This window comes from Scleropages formosus, chromosome 16, assembly GCF_900964775.1.
Source record: "Scleropages formosus chromosome 16, fSclFor1.1, whole genome shotgun sequence".
Lineage (NCBI taxonomy): Eukaryota > Metazoa > Chordata > Actinopteri > Osteoglossiformes > Osteoglossidae > Scleropages > Scleropages formosus.
Window position 1 is genome coordinate 13446871 of NC_041821.1, and position 18843 is coordinate 13465713.

At 42.4% G+C, this 18843-nt stretch overlaps 1 protein-coding gene across 2 annotated transcripts; it reads left to right on the plus strand.

The window, feature by feature from the left end:
• The first annotated feature begins 10707 nt into the window (after positions 1-10707).
• Positions 10708-16631, plus strand: LOC108925680 (protocadherin-18-like). 2 transcript variants are annotated; one of them, XM_018737832.2, is made up of 4 exons: positions 10708-13673; positions 14063-14151; positions 14739-14908; positions 15805-16631. In XM_018737832.2, the coding sequence occupies exons 1-4, from the start codon at positions 11184-11186 to the stop codon at positions 16470-16472; spliced, it is 3417 nt and encodes a 1138-aa protein (XP_018593348.2). In that variant the 5' UTR covers positions 10708-11183; the 3' UTR covers positions 16473-16631. The 2 variants fall into 2 exon arrangements, with proteins under 2 accessions (XP_018593348.2, XP_018593349.2); XM_018737833.2 differs by having other exon boundaries at positions 14096-14151.
• Positions 16632-18843: the final 2212 nt, after the last annotated feature.

The window sequence follows — 18843 nt, forward strand, 5'->3', positions numbered from 1 at the left end:
AGGCAAGCTGTTCTTCCCTGCATAATATGTTTGTTTTTTTTTTTTTTTCCACCCCCAACCAATCGCGGTGCTGACTCTTTGGGGAAAGAGAACACAGATATTCAAAATTCTTGTCAGTTATTTACAGCAGAAATATAAATAGTAAGTGCAGTTACACAGAGCAAAAGAATGAACTGCCAATCAGTTGTGGTATCATGCTACAATTTCTTATGTTTTGTCCTTAACATTCACAAGTCATACGCGAAACCAAAATGACCAACATCCTCAGAAAATGTTTTAACATCACATTACTTTCGCAATTATTTAGCCAACACTTCACTACGAAGCAAGTTACAATGCTATATGCAATGGTATTTACTCATGGATATGGTGGGTCATTTTTTTACTGGAGCAATTCAGAATAAACTATCTTGCTTCAGGGTATTACAGCAGGAAGTGGGTTTCAAACCTGAGTTTTTTGAGGCAATGGCAGCATCGCTAACCACTATGCCAGCTGGAACAACTGAGGTAATTATTAAACCATAGAAGAAATAGAGACAAAAAAGAGAGAAATTCATATTTCAGGCATCTGTTCAACTTGAATGCAGAAAAATCTCAGTGGTTTGTGTAAATATTCAGTACACAGCAACTGTGTAGGACAGGAGTTAGCGGTGGCCAAAACATGGCAGTATGTAGAGAAAAGCATTGGTGCAAAGCGGACAATGACTCCCCTCCGTATGGAGAGTGACCCTGGAGAGTGAGCTTTGACTCTTCTTTCACAGTAACGTCTTATTGTTTCTATTGACAGCAGAGGCAGAAGGGGGACTTAGGAGGGCTTGGTGGGAGGGGGCATCCAGCAAAGAGCCAGGCTGCTACAACTCTGCCACCACAACCCCCTCCCAGTCCTGATGTCATGTGGATCATCACACCCCCACCCCACCCTCACAAAGTCAATGCTGATGGGTCTACAGGTTCTTTTATCCGCCTGTGTATCCGTATACATTCATGGACATCACTGGCGGTGCAGCCTCCATTGTGAGGAGGTGAAACCCCATATCACCCCCGCCTTCCCTCCCAGCTGCCATATGGCTAGCCAGTGACTGGGGCCATCAATAGAAGCAAAAAAAAAAACCCTGAGAATAGGTGGGTGTGGCATGTGTGTGTGGGGGAACAGTAGTCACAGCAGATGAAATTGATTTATTTTTGCTGACAGAGAGGGGGAGGTCTGAAATGTTATGCCTTACACTGACCAGGGCTGACAGCCTGCCCTCTCCCCATGATGTCTCGCTGTCCCCCTTGAAACACTGAGGGAAGGTCCACAACAAAGGCCAAATGTAGTGCATAGCATTTATAATGACAAACACGCGTTGCCTGATTGGTGTGCCAATTGGACTGAAAAGAAATTCAAAGTCTGCAAAAAATGCCATAACAGCTCTAGAAGCGATTATGAAGGAGGACTTGAAAGGCTAGCAAAGATTTTTTTCATTATAAACAATGGCACCAATTAAGTCAACCCTGCAATTTGACCCATGTGGAAAATTAGAAATATTAAGAATAATCGATCACAGATAGAAATTGTAAATGATTTGAAAACAACTTCAAATGGGACCACATGAAAAGAACAAATAAGGAAAAGTGTGAGGGATGGTAATTAATCTGATTGCCGTAATATACTATAAAATTGTGTGTGTTCATGTGTGTAAAATGCTGTAAATTTCTGGATGTGAACACTAAAGTATGTGTGAAATCTCTTCTTCCATTAGTCAGATTTTTTGATGCTTGTGAAAATTTTGAGGGTTTTTTATTTTTTTTTTCCTGAAACAAAAGCAGATGTTTTGCAGGCAGGGTCCTTTCACTACCACTGCAGAATGCCTTAGCTGGGGGAGAGATCTGTTCTCATCATAGAAAGAGGGATTTTACCATGCAATCACTAAGAGTCACACTTCGTAAAAAGCCCAGCCAGCCACTGAGCTTTTTATCTAATGTAATTTAGGTAAAGTTGCAATTCTGGAGAAAATGCATGTTTTATTCACACTTTGCATCCAGGTTAAGTGTCACTTTCTTTGGGATTTAAAGACATTTATCTTGTAATAAGAATATTCCATTGGTTTAAAGCTTTAGAGATAAAAGTACTAGGTTCCCTCAGTTTAGCGAGATTCTGTTTCTTTGGTAAAACATTAACATTAACCTTAAATTATCCCCATCACATTAAACTTATTCCAGTGGTGCATCAAAGAGGGAAGGAGGCCAGGCATACAAAGCTGAGCTGCAAGATGTAGGACAGTGGTCAGATCACTCGTGACAGGGCTGAAGACAAGTCTCTCTTGACCTACCTCAGTCAGTGTAGATATGCTCACAAATAAAGGCATGCTGTTGTTCTGTATTGCAGGTTTAGCTCAATCAAAAATAAGCCAACCAGCTACTTGTCCCTAGCAGGGTCGTGATGAGCCGGAGCCTATCCTGGAAACACAGGGTGCAAGGCCGAGGGGGGGGGGCACGAGTCCACTGCAAGGAACCCCAAGCAGGGCTCGAATCCCAGACTCGCCACCCAGCCGGCACCGGCCAAACTCGCCTTGCCCTCCACTCCTCATGGTTAGCGTACAGTTTAAATAATGATCCTTTAACGAATGTTCCGTTAATTCCTATCAATATTTATTTATTTCTTTGGAGAAATTCAAACAGTCACAGAAAGAATCCAGTTCCAGAAACCATGTAAATGATTGCTTTTGGTTAACAACAAACTAGGACTGCATCGCAATTAGGAGCAACAGGGAGTCCTGCCAGCCACTGTCATCCTAGCTGCTATAGAAATAATGAACTCCATTCCTGTCATTTCTGGTTGACTTTTAAACTTGAACTTGCAACCTTCTGAGCATACATCTGAAATTCCAATCATTAACATTATATCGCATAAGGAAATGGAGGAACTGTCTGTTGTTGTTTTTCTTTTTTTTTTTAAGCAGCCGAAAACATGAATATGTTTTAAGCCCTACTTCTCCGCAGACGAGAACATTAATTTTGGAGAACTGCTACCCTCACTGACTTTCAGGGCCATCCATGTCCAAATAATACCTTATATTTCACATGAAATGACCTATGAGCTATTTAAACAATCTCGCAGTTAATGTTCGTTATTTTTAATTGCCTCCAATCACCTTTTCATCTTGAAAAGTCTGATGTACCTTAATTCTCACTAAAGGCACTTTGAACCCAGACAGATGCATATATACAACACAGCAGGAAGGGAAACTGCTGCTGAAAGTGCAATGTGAACACTTTTTAGAGAAATTAAGAAAGACTAATCATTCAGTAATCTCTCTTGTTATGAAGATAATTAAAAAGCACTCTTGTTTTCAACTCTGCAGTGGATAAATTAGACACCTGAGAATTGAAAGACTTACATTGGGATACAATTAGAAGCAGCTCCAAACCTCATCTTACTCGGTTAATCTCCCAGCAGGAGAGAATACTTTGCCTTTTACTGTGCCTGACACTTTATTTTTTCAACTTTTTCAAGCTGTAATTTTTTTTTGTTCCTTATGGTTACTTGTAGAGCATACGTAAATTGAATGCATTAAATTGCAGGCAAAGTACATGAGTAATGCAAATATGGAATAAGCACATACGTTCTGTGCAGTTAATACAGTAACACTCATTACAGTGTTGCTGTTGAAATTTATACATTCTGCTGAGTCAGAAGAGCCCAGACAAGACTGAGATTGCGTTAATGTCAATACTTATGTTTTTCATGTTCTACCTGTATGATCTGCCTATGGGTGCACACTAAGAGCCAACAAATACACTTAGCATAATTATTTTTATGAAAATTTATTTTGAAATCTTGCATCCGTATGACCTCTTTTTTCAAGACTGCACGTCCAAATCTTAACATCACTGTGGGCTCAGCCAGCTAGATGAAGGTGGGTTACTTGTGCTGTGCAACTTTGTAAAGAAATGTACTGTTTAAGTATGAACATCGCAGGTTTTGTTTGGGATTCATTATTATAACTATTATGCCTTCAGCAGACCGGCATGCTAACAAGGCAAAGGCCCCTTTACTCCCCCAAACTCCGACTCACGCCTTCTGTGCCCCTGTTTGCAGCTCGAGTGTGTGTGCCATTGTTACTGAAGTACGGAGGAGGTCGGGGGGGTTCACACGTGGGGGTGGGGGTCTCACAAAGACCCAGTCATCACCCAGGTCACGACGTGTGTCAGGGCCTGAGCCGTTCATTACCATACACGCCAGCCTCACGTTAACAATGATGCAGTGGCGCTCGCCCGATGGCATCTGCATGGACAAAGTGCCACTTAGCTCTTGCTGGGCTGGGAGGGGCTGGGATGTAGGGGACTGGGGCTAATGGATGTCAGAAGCTGGCCCGGAATGGACATGTGGCATGGTTAAGAACTGAACACTAATGCATTTCTGTGGGTCAGAATTTCATATATTTTTTTTTGACATCAGTTTTCAGAATACCAATGTTTTCTTGATATTAAGTATAATGAAATGCAGCTGAGAGCAAATGCTTAACTATTTTTAAAGCTCTTTATTTAATAATCAATTTGTTAAACAATTAGTAATGATTTTTGAAATATTCATTTTAAACAAGCAGCCTAGCAGGGCAGCTCCAGTAATATATAGTGGCTCAAAATTTCAGTTCTTCTTTAGCAGGATGTCTTCCATGCATATGGATATGAACAAGGAAAAGTAAAATATTTATGAATATTTCTCCACAAGTTGGTGGGGTGCGGTGGCGCAGTGGGTTGGACCGCAGTCCTGCTCTCCGGTGGGTCTGGGGTTCGAGTCCCGCTTGGGGTGCCTTGTGACGGACTGGCGTCCCGTCCTGGGTGTGTCCCCTTCCCCCTCCGGCCTTACGCCCTGTGTTGCCGGGTAGGCTCTGGTTCCCCGTGACCCCGTAAGGGACAGGCGGTTCTGAAGATGTGTGTGTGTATCCACAAGTTTAACATTTTAGTGATGATGGATTATAACTGGTTAGCTTTCAATATATCCTTTAATATTTAGAGAAGCTTTACTTACATTTATATTTCGGCAATCTGATAAACCATGCCTTTTATATTTTAAGTTCACCAGACAACCTGTAAGATTATGAGTAGGGAAACATGCTGTAGTCTAGGAGGTTGTTAAAATGAGTTCAAATGGACAGGAAATGTGTAATTACTTAAAATATGCTAATCCAAGATTATGACCAAGTTCTTTTTATTACCCTGCAGGAGACAGATGTTTTATACATGAAAAATGGTGAAAAACTCTGGTACTGCCATTTCCTGCTGATAGAATCTTTCTGAGTAATTGAAGTGCACAGGAATCTAAGGGTATGCAATGCAACGATGCAAGTAATTTCTTTCAGTGTATACTGTAATTGTCTTTAAATGTTAAGCAATTACCTAACAAACAAATAAGCATTCTCTAACGGACACATGCATGGGCAAGAACATGCACACTCACACACAAGAAGTCACTTATGTATTCTAATGACCATATCTTTCATGGTCAGTAGTGTCACATATAAGTCATGAAATCTGGAGACTCTGGGAGATATCAATGAACTCCTTTGGGCTGTAACTCGTGCAATAGCTTGCTTACACCAAGAAGCACCATCAAAAGCTGTGAAGTTCCTTGACTGGAAACACATACTAGACCTAATGGAAAAACAGCTTAGTTTAAAAGCAGATATTTTTCATGGGGTGTGCAGTTGTGCCACAAGTGGGGTAACTTTAAACGAGAGTAAAAAGCCCCTTTGTGCATTGTGCATGGTGTTGTGGGGCATGCTGGGACTTAATTTAGCCTTTGACTGCTTATTCACTGAAGCAGAACATGAAAATGAGAGTTTGAAGAAACCACCATTATCTAAAGCATTCATTTGAAAGAGCACTTTATTCTAACTGCAGGCAGGTATACTGACAACATAAATTGCCCCCTGAGAATCATAGCTGACTAACTACTTTTGGGTTTTACTTTAAAATTGTTTCAGTACATTACTTTTTAAGTAGGTAAATTTACATTCAATAACAATAATCGTAGCAGTAAAAATAATGAAAATACGAATGTGGTTTGTTTCTAAGTTTGATATAGTCATTAGATTATAGACAGTCTAGCCAATACAGTATTATCCATTTTTGTTTGATGGATTTTTGCTCCAATAAAAGAGGTTATATGTTAAGAACAATATTATCTTTAAATATGAACTGTGTGAAACTTAGTATGGGACAGTGGTCGTGTTTCTTTGCTTTACACCTGTTGGAGGTTTTTATCTATGTTTTGGATGAGAATAAAAGTATCAGTTATTAATATGCAGGTCAAGTAGAGACACATGATAGCCCCAGCTCTATAATAGGGACATGGGAGGAAGACGCTGTACTTTAGGAAAAAAGAAAGTTATCAAATGGCACTCTAGCATATGCTAGACGTGCAAGAGATGGGGTGTTCCTCCCAGTGAATGTTCTGATATCTTCATTTCATCATCTTGTCTTCCTCTCTTTGTACAATTTTCTTTGTATGAACAAAGATTGACTTCATGTCTACAATGTCTCTGAATAAAAGTATGCTCCAACATGAGATTCAGTTATTTGTGCTGGAGGCATTCAAATTAAAAGTCAGAAGATGTCAAAAGGATGCGTTCAATGGTGAATCAACGATATTTTGCTCGTTTCATCGAGTCATTCTTTTGCAAAAATTGGTGAGCTGAGTAACATAACCACACTCATCTGATAAGTTTCTCTTTCGTTTCAGTGTCTAAATTTTTGACTATATTGATTACATTATAAATATTCACCTTCTTTGTTTTCTTTACACAGAAAATGTGCAGGTTCCACAGGAAATCTATAATAAATTAACCACAACGAAGCATACAAAGTATTTATATACACTAAACAAAGTTGCGAGTTATCTTTGTTAGAACTTTATGGATATCTGGAAGGCATAAATCAGAAACGTATCTGCAAAGTACTTCATATTCAGTTGGTCTTCTGATGGGTTTTTTTTTTTCTTTTAAGCAGTAATCTTATGTGCAAAAGGGGAAAAAACCGTTGTAACCCACAGAAAGGAGAAAAAGATGAAAGAGTTGGACCTCGATGGAAGACATAACAAAACAGGATGTTCTCTATACATGGAACAAATTAATACATCAAGGTGAGATATTCGGTCTTCTTCTTCTTCTTCTTGTGATTATTATTATTATTATTATTATTATTATTATTATTATTATTAGTAGTAGTAGTAGTAGTAGTAATAGTGGGCTTTAATTAATAGTATTTCTGCAGTTTAAAATGACAATAAGTTCATAATGGCTAAATATTACACCTGGTCATGGTGGTAACAAGTCATGTTCTGTTAACATGGGTGAAAGTCAATGAAAAAGTACTAACAGATTTCTTATTTGGGATGCTGGGGTCCTGCACGTGTTATGAAGCAGTAAAGTACTGTTGTAACTGAAAGTAGTGAAAGTTGGTGTGTGGATGAATAACAATGAGCATTGTTGGAGACTCCGAGGGGCCTGAATTACAGCTGAATGGCTGTGCGGAGCCCCGACATCCACAGGAGCTAATTGAATGAATGCTAATAAGGCAGATGATGCAGCAGATGCTCGCGTGCCTTTACAACACGAGCCCCAACAATGAGGTTCATGAACAAGACTTCTGTGTGTGTGTGTGTGTGTGTGTGTGTGCATGTCGTCTCTGTTATGTTTCACCTGCTGAGCTGTTGTTATAAAAAAGGGAAACTACTATATAACAGCATCAGTAAATAGGAAAACTACAGCCTCTGATTAAATGCAACATTCTGAGTATCCAAAATAAGACGTGTAAGCAAAGAAATATTTTTGATAGAGGGTCAGATGACTTGTGGGGAAGTGCTATGTGAGAACTGTTTGAAATGAGGTTGTATTCCTTCAGCTATATATGCTATTAAATTGTTAAATGGATATTTTAATAGGATTTTAAAATGATGATCTCTTCTGCCAACCAGTTCTATCGCCTTCCCAGTATTAAGTGCTGACAATATTTTAATTACACACATTTTCAACACTTTCCAAGTGTGCTTGTGCACACGACAGTTTGCAAGTACCAATATTTTCATATCATGTGTGGAAAAAAATTGACTAAATGCATTTTCATGGATTTTTATTGGAATGCTGTTTCAATGTCTTTTTTTCCCACTGCACCTGCTGCTCGAGACCCTTCCCCATGCCAATAAGATTCCATAGCACCACAATTCTGTTAAATCTGTGAACCAGACGTTCCCTGTGTCCTTTTGTTGAGGAGCGTACCTAAACATATTAAGTGTGCATCTGCTCCCGGAACTTCTAAAACTCCTCATTAATGTATTTTCCCGAGCGATGCGGTGTGATAATCCAGACTTTGCCAAATTTGTTTAAATCCAAGAGGAGTTCAAGGTCTTTGGCTTGTAAATGTGATTAACACCCAGTCCCCACAGAAATAATTACATTACTGCTTTGTTTGTGCTCAGTTCCTTTTTTAAACAAAATTTGGAGGAAGAGAGGCACTGGCCCTTATCTATCTTAGTTAAGTCTGACCAGTGATGTCTCCAGACTCATGGCTTTTCAAAGTTTGCTGGTGCAGGAAGGACACATTGTGTTTTCCAAAAAAAGATAGATAGATAGATAGATAGATAGATAGATAGATAGATAGATAGATAGATAGTGTAGTGTGCAACAGTTTCACTGTATTTCCTATTTTTTTGAACTTATGGAAGTTCGGAGGTCTCCAGCATGGGTATTTGATACCCAGATAAATGCAGACTGCGCAGTTTCTTTGCCTCTTTTCTGAGTGAATCTGTGTTCACGTGCCTGGAGTGTCGGGCCAATTTAGATTTGAATTTTAACATATGTAGCTGCACGTTGCACTTTCTTTGTGTGCCTGGAGCCTGGCGTGTCCGAAAGTGTGTGGGAGCGTGAGGGAGGGGGGAAGAGGGAAGAGGGAAGAGGGAAGGGGGAAGGGATTGGATGGGAGAGGTTTACTGATGCACACTCTGGACTTTCTGTTTTTTACACTTGCATTCTCAAGATGTAAAAAGGAGATTAGACAAAGTCACAAGCGCTTACCCGTGTGACCATTGTTACGATATATAAATGACATACTGTCGGACCTTTTTTGAAAGATTTTTTGTTTATTTTTTTAAAATGTAGTAGACACGAGCTAACAGTTGTCACATTAACTAACTGAAGTGCTGCTGCAGCCTGCATCGTTTAAATAATGTAGAAGCAGGCCACAATGCTCTTTATCTAATTTTCATTCTTTTTTTCTTCACAATGAAATCAGAGCTAACATTAAAAATTGATTAATCAGTAAATTATAAAGAGAGAGTAGTGGTTTGGTTTAGAAAATCCTTGCAGTATTTTTCCTATGATAGATGAAGATGCATGATGTGAACCAGTTTAATACAACTAGGTGTAAAACTGGCCCTCAGTCATAGTCACCAATTCCCTGTCTCTCCTGAAAGGGGGTCCAGCACACAGACTTGAACTGTAATAATGGCTGGGACGGATTGCCAGATGGCCATGGGATTCCTAAATCCCAGTTGCTCGTGTTTGCTTTTAAACTCGCCTGGATGCTAATTTGTGGATCAGGAATCCGAAAGCCCTAATGCTGTAAAACAGTATTATTCACGTGGGCATAATGTTCTTCAGCGTGACTCAGTATGATACACATTCATTAGAAAGGATTATCTAAACCATGACCAGCCACAGGGCTCTGTGCACAGAGGGAAGAGACACGCAGCCCAAGAAGTGCATGTGAGAATTTGGACCCGCAGCAATAGGCGGTGGACACAGGGAGCCAGAGGGATGTCACTGTACTGGGGGTGGCAATGCAGATGATTCATCTTACAAAGAAAAGCAGGAAGGAAACAAAACGAATGAACTGAGCGAGAACATGAAGCGCGTTTGTTTCAGTGCATCTTGACTGATTCCCTCTATGAGTCAGTGAAACTGTATTCCTGAGGGATTTAACTAATCAGTTGTCCAGAAGTAGTGTAAGTGAATTCTGGGGAAATACTACTACTACGAGTGCAAAAACAAGTTACTGCCACCACTATGACTAATACTGCTGCTGCTCCTATTATTAGTGCTACAAGTACACAGTGTCTGAACCGCTTGTCCCATACGGGGTCACAGGGAGCCAGAGCCCAACCCAGGGTGTAAGGCTGGAGGGGGAGGGGACACACCCAGGATGGTCACAAGGCCCCCCAAGTGGGACTTGAACCCCAGACCCCCTGAAGAACAGGACCTGGTCCAACCCACTGTGCCACTGTATCCCCTGTGCTGAAAGTAGTGCAGTAAATTTTATTATAACTTCAGTATTTCTACTACTAGTGCAAAAAACAATTACTATAATCTCTATGACTGCTACTAGTTTTGATGCAGCTGCCACATGTACTGTAATAATAATAATAATAATAATAATAATAATAATAATAACGCACTTTATTTTAAGTTACATGTTTATCAGATACATGATGTTCATTTCCTTGAACATCCATGAACACGTAGGCTCGTCTGTCTTTTTGGAGAAATGTGTGCTTGTCAAACCGATATACTTGTTGTGCATAATCAGGAGAGCAGGCGGCAGAAAAGTTTGTCTCGAGTTATTTGCCTGTCTCCTCTTTTGTTGCGGCACGCTCTGGAAAGTGCCCTCCGAAAGGCGGGGTTTGTTCGAGCCCATCTTTGTGAATCAATCAAAAGCGGCTCTGTTTTGAGTGGTCACCCAGGGGCTCGAGGAGCTGAGCTTCATTTGGGGAAGCGCTCGCGCTGCCATGAAGAAGAGGCGCAGTTCGTAGCGGGGCTCGGCTCTTTGGGACGCTCGCTCGGGCTGCGGCGGGACCGGAGGCATCGCGCACCGCGGACGCACGGAAAAAGTGGACGGACGCTGCGGATCAACTTAAATCTCCACCGAATGGTTTTTTTTCAGATAGAGGAATTCTTGCGGAAACACTTTCTCTCTCTCTCTTTCTCTCTCTCTCTCTCGCTCTCTCTCGCTCTCTTTTTCTGCCAACCCTCTACCCCACTGGAAAAAAAATGCACTGGAGCTGAATTGCGAGGAAGGAACTTTGCGCACGGATTCCAGCGGGCAGATCGCAGCGTTTTCTTTTCCTTCCTTTTTCTTTTTTATTTCTTTTTTTTTTCTTTCCCGAGGAATTACTTCTACGCATCGAGTCAATAATAATATCCGTCATGAATTCGCGGCATGGAGGCGAGTTTGGGCGCATCGCCTTAAGGATACTTGTTTTGGTGCTCGCTTTAACCACGCAGCGCGTCTCCGCGAAGACGATCAATTACAAAGTGTACGAAGAGCAGAAAGTGGGCACGGTGATCGCGAGGCTGAAGGAGGACGTGGCCGATGTTCTACCCAAACTGCCAAGTTCGGTGTCCCTGCGCTTCCGAGCCATGCAGAGGGGCAGCACGCCCTTCTTGTCCGTGCGCGAGCAGGACGGAGAGATCAGCATCGGCTCCAAAATTGACCGCGAGAAGCTGTGCGAGAAGAACCTCAACTGCTCCATCCAGTTCGACGTGATCACCCTACCGACGGAACATCTGCAGCTCTTCCACGTTGAAGTGGAGGTGCTGGACATTAACGACAATTCGCCGCAGTTCTCGCGCTCCATCATCCCCATCGAGATCTCCGAAAGTGCCGCGGTGGGCATTCGCATCCCTCTGGACAGCGCTGCGGACCCAGACGTCGGGGAGAACTCGCTGCACACCTATTCCCTAACCCCGAATAACTTCTTTAAAATTGACATCCGAACTCGGACCGACGGGGCCAAGTACGCAGAGCTTGTTGTTGTGAGGGAGTTGGACAGGGAGGTGCAGTCCAGCTATGAACTTCAGCTGACGGCCTCGGACAGAGGGGTGCCGCCTAGATCGGGCTCAACTTTGCTTAAAATCACCATCTCAGACTCCAATGACAACAGCCCGGTGTTTGAAGAGCAGTCCTATGTCATCCATCTGCAGGAGAGCGCTCCTCCAGGCTCCCTCCTCATCGATCTCAACGCCACTGATCCCGATGAGGGCACTAACGGCAAAATTGTCTATTCTTTTAGTAGCCATGTCTCTCCAAAAATTCAGGAGACATTTAAGATAAACCCAGAAAACGGTCAGCTCACCCTTATTAAACAAGTGGATTTTGAAAACACTGTTTCTTATGAAATTGACGTGCAGGCTCAAGACCTCGGACCCAATTCCATGCCAGCACACTGCAAGATCATCATCAAAGTGGTCGATGTTAATGATAACAAACCTGAAATCAGTATTAACTTAATGACCCCAGGAAAAGAAGAGGTGGCCTATATATCCGAGTCAGCCCCTGTGGACACATTTGTAGCTCTGGTTAGGGTTGAAGATATGGACTCTGGTTTAAACGGTGAAGTTGTGTGCAGGCTTCATGGTCACGGACATTTCAAACTGCAGAAGACTTACGAAAAGAACTATATGATATTAACCAATGTTTCATTAGACAGAGAAAGGCGGTCTGAGTACAGTCTAACAGTGATAGCAGAGGACAAAGGCAAGCCAAGTCTTTCCACCATCAAACACTTCACAGTGCAAGTTCTGGATGAAAATGACAATCCGCCACGTTTTGAAAAAAGCAGATATGAAATATTTAAGTCTGAAAACAACGTTCCGGGAGCGTATCTGACGTCAGTGGTGGCCAGCGACCCAGACCTGGACACAAACGGTCAGATCTCCTACTCCATTTTGGAAGGCTTTGTTGATGGCAAGCACATCTTAACTTATGTCACCATTGATCCCTCAAATGGTGCAATCTATGCCCTCAGAAGTTTTGACCATGAAGATGTCAGCAGAATCACTTTTGTTGTGCAAGCACGGGATTCTGGTGATATCCACCTGGTTAGCAACACAACTGTGGTGCTCACCATCTTGGACGAAAATGACAATCCTCCAGTGATTGTTGTTCCTCAGCTGCTGAACTACACAGCTGATGTGCCTATCTCTAAGTATGCTGAGGTGGGTCACTTGATCACTGTCATCAGAGCAACTGACAGGGATTCAGGGGTCAATGCGGAGCTGACGTGCTCCATCGTCGCTGGAAACGAAGCAGGCTACTTCACCATGGACCCGAGGAAGTGCGAAATACGTGCCAATATCAGCATGGAGGAGGTGCTCCACGAGCATCTTGAGCTGGTGGTCATGGTTCAGGACAAAGGAGTCACTAGGCTAAGTGCAAAGGCAGTTCTGAAATGCACTCTGTATGAAAACATGGACAGCCACCTTGCACCTCCTCTCTCAAACAGCAGTCAACCCCCCCTTGATGTCTCCATGATCATCATCATATCCTTGGGGGCTATCTGTGCTGTCCTCCTGGTCATCATGGTGATGTTTGCCACCAGGTGCAACAAAGAAAAGAAGGACACACACTCTTACAACTGCAGGGTGGCAGAATCCACATACCAGAATCACCCCAAGAAACCATCCAGGCAGATTCACAAGGGGGACATCACCCTGGTGCCAACAGTGAATGGCACACTGCCCATCAGGGCTCACCACAGGTCGCCATCGTCCTCACCTGCAATGGAGAGGGGTCACATGGGCAGCAGGCAGAGCCACCACAGCCGGCAATCACTAAACAGCCTGGCGACCATATCTTCCAATCATATTCCCGAGAACTTTTCTCTGGAACTGGCTCATGCCACGCCACCCGTAGAGGTAAGAAAACCCCCGAAAGACAGTTGGGACAGATTGACAAAGTTTTCATACCAGTGCATAACAAATATTGTCACTTGATAGCATTTACTGGCCCTCACTCCTGATCCGCACAATGAAGACTTTTTACAAACTCCTTTCTCCAAAAAGAAAAGAATGTATTGTCCACAGCCTGAGCAAAACTACATTGAATGTTTTAGTTTTTGTCAATGCATGCGGTATATAACACGCCTGAAAATGCATCTTCTGAATACATGTATGTTTCTTTACTCATCGGTTAGTTTCTCATTTTGTCATGTGTAGTCATGTCCATTCATGTCATGTTCAGTCATTTATTTGTGTGTTGTCTCTGGTCATTAGTATTCATTTTTATTTATTTATTTTTGATATAGCAAGTCTCACAGCTTCTGTCCATGCTCCATCAGGGCCAGTACCAGCCAAGACCAAGTTTCCGTGGAAATAAATACTCAAGGAGCTACAGGTAACATGTTAAGAAAACGTGAACTTTTTCAAAAATGTAATGAAGCATTCGAGAGCCTAGAGCTGGAGCGTCTGTAGACAGCTTGTATTCTCATGTTGGATAACTAGCTACGCTCTATCCCGAAAGAACAACTTGCTTACTTTGTGCGTTGTTTATTATATAAATATGTACATTTCACGGTGTCATATTTCTTTTGTTTTCAGCACCATTACAGACAAAAAAGGGACAATTTGTATGACTGTTTTGCTCAGTGCAAATTTCCTTGGTGTTGTTGTCCATCCTATTCATTCGAAGGGGTGCTTTGGCATGCTTTTATTTTTAAAATGATTGGCAGAACTTTCATGACAGTGTTCAAAATTCATGTCTCTTATGTCTAGTCATTCTTCATGGGGGGAACACTGTAAGAGCTCTTGTAGTTCCTGCTTGGTGCCTCTACAGCTCTCTGCTGCATGCTTAGAATGATGCTGCCCCTTGCCATGCCAGATGTTACCATTAATTCAGAGTTAATCCCCATTTAATGACCCATCTTTGGAAGATGCTACGGAGCCTCACGAGATCTTGTATGTGCCCGTGTGTCTCATCTTCAGGTATGCCCTTCAAGATATGGATAAATTCAGCCTGAAGGACAGCGGCCGGGGGGACAGTGAGGCAGGAGACAGTGACTATGATTTGGGAAGGGAGTCCCCCATTGACAGGCTCCTAGGAGAGGGCTTTAGTGACCTCTTCCTCACAGATGGGCCCCACAGACTCCATCCAGGTAGAGCTTGGTCTCACATGCACCACAACTAAATCGACTCCTGCATTCTCCCAAATCTTTTCAAAGCCTAAACGTAGCAGAGCACTTACATTGTGAAGGTCCTCCACACCATTGTATCCCCCTTCTGAGGCATAAACTCAAAGCTAGGCTATACTGTAAGAGTGCATATCAGTAAATTGGATGATTATGGGAAGAGTCAGAATAATCAGCTTTCAGATGGAAATGCTTCGTCTTAAATATAATTATATCCAGCACTAGATATGGATGTGGTTTTAAATTAGAACCCACCGCTTGAAATGCAACTTGTAAATGAACTGTGCTAATCTTTTCTGAAGGACTTCAAGCACATGGGAAGAAATTCCTGAGCTTAATTGCAGCTTTGAATGTTTCAGGATCTTATTCTCTTTTTCAGATATATGCTCACTGACCTTTAAAATATCCCTTGAAGGCAAAGTGGAGGGAAATAAGTTTCTGCAATTTATGTACTTTAGTGATGGAAAACGTCCCTGATTCTGAGCAGACATTAGAACCGTTTAATGAGTTTGGTGCCACAATATTCAGATTTTTAAAAATATTTTTGAATCATCCGTGTAAAACAGATCACTTTGTCCTTCAGATTCATTAATGACTCTTAATGATGTTACATGTTTATTTTGACCACCTTGATTTTTCTGAAGGCTCTTACAGTGACAGGATGTGTGTATACTGACATATGTGTATATCTTATTTTAGAGCCAGACAGGATTTTAACAGTGTCAAACCCATGTGTTACTCATTCTAAGATATATTCAGTCACTGTAAGGGACACATTGTTGCTGTCAAGTATGAACTGTGTAAAATTCACAGTAACGTCCCCAAAGTCTTAAACTGTGTTCATCTTCATGTTGCTGCTCCAGCGATGAAGCTGTGCACAGAGGAATGCCGGCTGCTGGGCCACTCGGACCAGTGCTGGATGCCCCCCCTGCCTTCCCCGGCCTCCTCTGACTACAGGAACAATATGTTCATTCCTGGGGAGGACCCCCAGCAGCCCTGCGCGGAGGAAGACCAACCGTCGACGGAGTCCGGCGACCGCAAAAAAAGCTTCTCTACATTCGGAAAGGAGCATGAGGCAGGTGACGAAGAAGCAGCTGGTGGAGACGCATGTGGTGCCTCCCTGCTCTCCGAGATGAGCAGCGTCTTCCAGCGCCTATTGCCGCCCTCGCCAGACTCGTACACAGAGTGCGATGAGACAGAGCGGGCCAGCTCCCTAGAGCGCCGGAAGGGACACCTCCCGGGCAAGCCATCCACGTACCCGCAGGGGGTGGCAGCCTGGGCGGCCAACACTCACTTCCAGAACCCGGGCAGCTGCATCGGGCCGGCCCAGGCCAATCACATGGGTGCGCAGGCCCCCCTCAAATGGCTGCCGGCCATGGAGGAGATCCCAGAGAACTACGAGGAGGACGAGTTTGACAATGTCCTCAGCCACCTGCAGGGTAGTCGCAGTGACAGCCGGCACGAACTCATGGACGCCAGCGAGCTGGTGGCCGAGATTAACAAACTTTTACAGGATGTCCGGCAGAGCTAGAAATGGGGACAGACCCTTCTACTGTTTTTCTTTCCCATATTAATGGGAGTGAAGAAAAAGCTGCAGAAGTCCAACTCAGTTGCATTTATAATGTAAATGTCTGTAATGCTGGTTATTATTACATATGTTGTATTTTGTTGTTCGGTACACAGTGTACACAATGTGAGTGTATTTATCTTTGTATTTTAAAAATACATTTATACATTTTTATATTTATATATGTGATATAAATAATTGAGAAGTCTATTTTTATATTTTGAATGCATGTTGTAAAAAAAATTTAAAAATTCAGCATTTTGACAATGTGTCTTAAAAATGTAAATAGCTTTGTTATACTTGTGTAAGTGAATATTTAATGGGCACAGTTATTTGTAATGATTTGTGAAGGAATGGTAAAAAAAATCCAATAAACCGTTGAGCTATGCCAGTTGAAGTGTGCCTTCATTGTTGTTCTTCCCACTGTTTTTGGGGTTTTCAGATTATACTGTTGCTGGGGAGAGGGCTATCTGTGAGCAAGTCAATGTCCAGAAGTATTTCTCTGTGATAAATTCTTAACCTACTGAAGAGTGAGATTAAAGCTGTGTTTGGTCATTTTTCGTGTAGCCTATGCTATCTGTTGAATTGTCTGTTGCAGGCTTGAAATATTACTTGGGGTTTATCAGATGGATGTGCATCATCTCTAATACTTATTCACTTTCATTAACTGTTTGTCCTTATCAGAGTAGTTGCAGTTGAGAGACTACCCCGGGATCACGAGGTAAGGTATGCCTTGGATGGGATCCCTGTCCATCGAAAAGTAGCCTCGCAAATAGACAGATGGACGGACACAAACACACAACGGGCAATTTAGAGTCACCAATTAACCTAAAACGTGTACTTGGACTGTGAGAGGAAAGCCGAGAGCTGGAAGACAACCCACACAGAGACGGAGAGAACATGCAAACTGCATGCAAGCTAAACTGGAGTTGAATCTACTTCTGAAGAGTCTAAGGGCTGTGAGGTGCCAACATTACCTGCTGCACCACTGTGCCACCCCTCAGCTCCCACACTAAACAACATCTCACAGGTTGAAGGTTTGGGTGCGTCTGGTAAAAAAATATACACAAGCAGTTGCGACATATTGTGTTTTTTCAGCCTTTTAATTGGAAGGGAAAGCAATTCTCAACAGACTCCCCCTGCTGATCATAATAAAAATGGACCATTGAGGACCATGAGGGAAAAAAAAGACTCCTTTGGCGAGAAGACACAATACAATCTTGCAGAGAAGGTCATGAAAAAAAAAACAGTTAAGTATGAATTTATAAATGCAAAATATGACATATGGAAAATAACTCCTGGCTGTTATTTTTACTTTGCGCAGTGAGGTTTTATAGATTGAACCTATTAAAACTGCAAAAAAAAGTAGCTCCAGTTTTAATTTAATGTCATGTCTCTTTTTCTCTTCTAAAACGGTGCTATTATTTAAGATGCAGTGCGCGTTGTGTTGAAAGTGGAAAGTTTTATTTGAAGTTATGGTAGCGCGTGTTACAGCGCCCTCTACGGACCGCTGCTGCGAACTGCAAGGGGCAGATATGACAGCATGCGATTTCAGAGAAAGTAATATTGACCAGCAAGTCTTCAATACTGTTGCCATTCTGGCAGGTTTCAAGAATTTAAAACTTAGAGAGAAAACAGGTTTAAGATCCTAATCTTGATTTGTGATTGTGCCTCTAAACAAGCAGCAGAGCTCCAGACTCAGACATGGGCAGTATGGCCTATTTGTGCTGCCTAAATTGTACCGCTCCCTTGGCAGCTCTTCCAAATGTAGCCGCACTTCCAATCTGAGGATGGTGTTGCATGCAAACAAATGTGTAGAGGAGAGCGACTCAGGTGCACGCTGAGCTGCCCTGACTCTCCCCGGTCACCTGTGGTGGGATGCTCGGCCTGGCTGACAGATTGGATGTGGTCGCTTCTGTCCCCGCAGCCTTCACGCTGAACAGAGGCAGACCAGGAGATCATAAGTCTCTTTTTAGCACTTCCAGAACAGACATGTTGACCCAGCCTTCCAGCAATTGTTTTTAATAATAAAATGAAAAAACACATAAAGACAATATTTGTGCCATATTAGCCTTTGAGGAGGGGTGAACTCAGTGTATGAATGATAAATTGTGCAACATAACATACTAACAAAATGTACTCAAACTGGTCTAATAGATGCTCAAATCTGTGTCCAATTACTAGGGTTCCGGAAGGTCTCCCAGGGTGAAATCTAATGGGAGCTTAGCAAAACCTACCAGTGCAGCACAAATACAATGCAATCAAGCCTAGATGCTTTTCTTGCTCTGAATTAGGGTTAGGGCTTTATTAAGCAGCAGGGTTTTATTATTTGCTG

What these genes read in the sequence shown, in the direction of transcription:
- LOC108925680 (XM_018737832.2), top strand. Translation starts at nt 11,184, where the DNA reads ATGAATTCGCGGCATGGAGGCGAGTTTGGGCGCATCGCCTTAAGGATA. An exon ending in ATGCCACGCCACCCGTAGAG is followed by an intron (nt 13,674 to 14,062) that starts GTAAGAAAACCC and finishes TTTTTGATATAG; the next exon opens with CAAGTCTCACAGCTTCTGTC. An exon ending in GCCCCACAGACTCCATCCAG is followed by an intron (nt 14,909 to 15,804) that starts GTAGAGCTTGGT and finishes TTGCTGCTCCAG; the next exon opens with CGATGAAGCTGTGCACAGAG.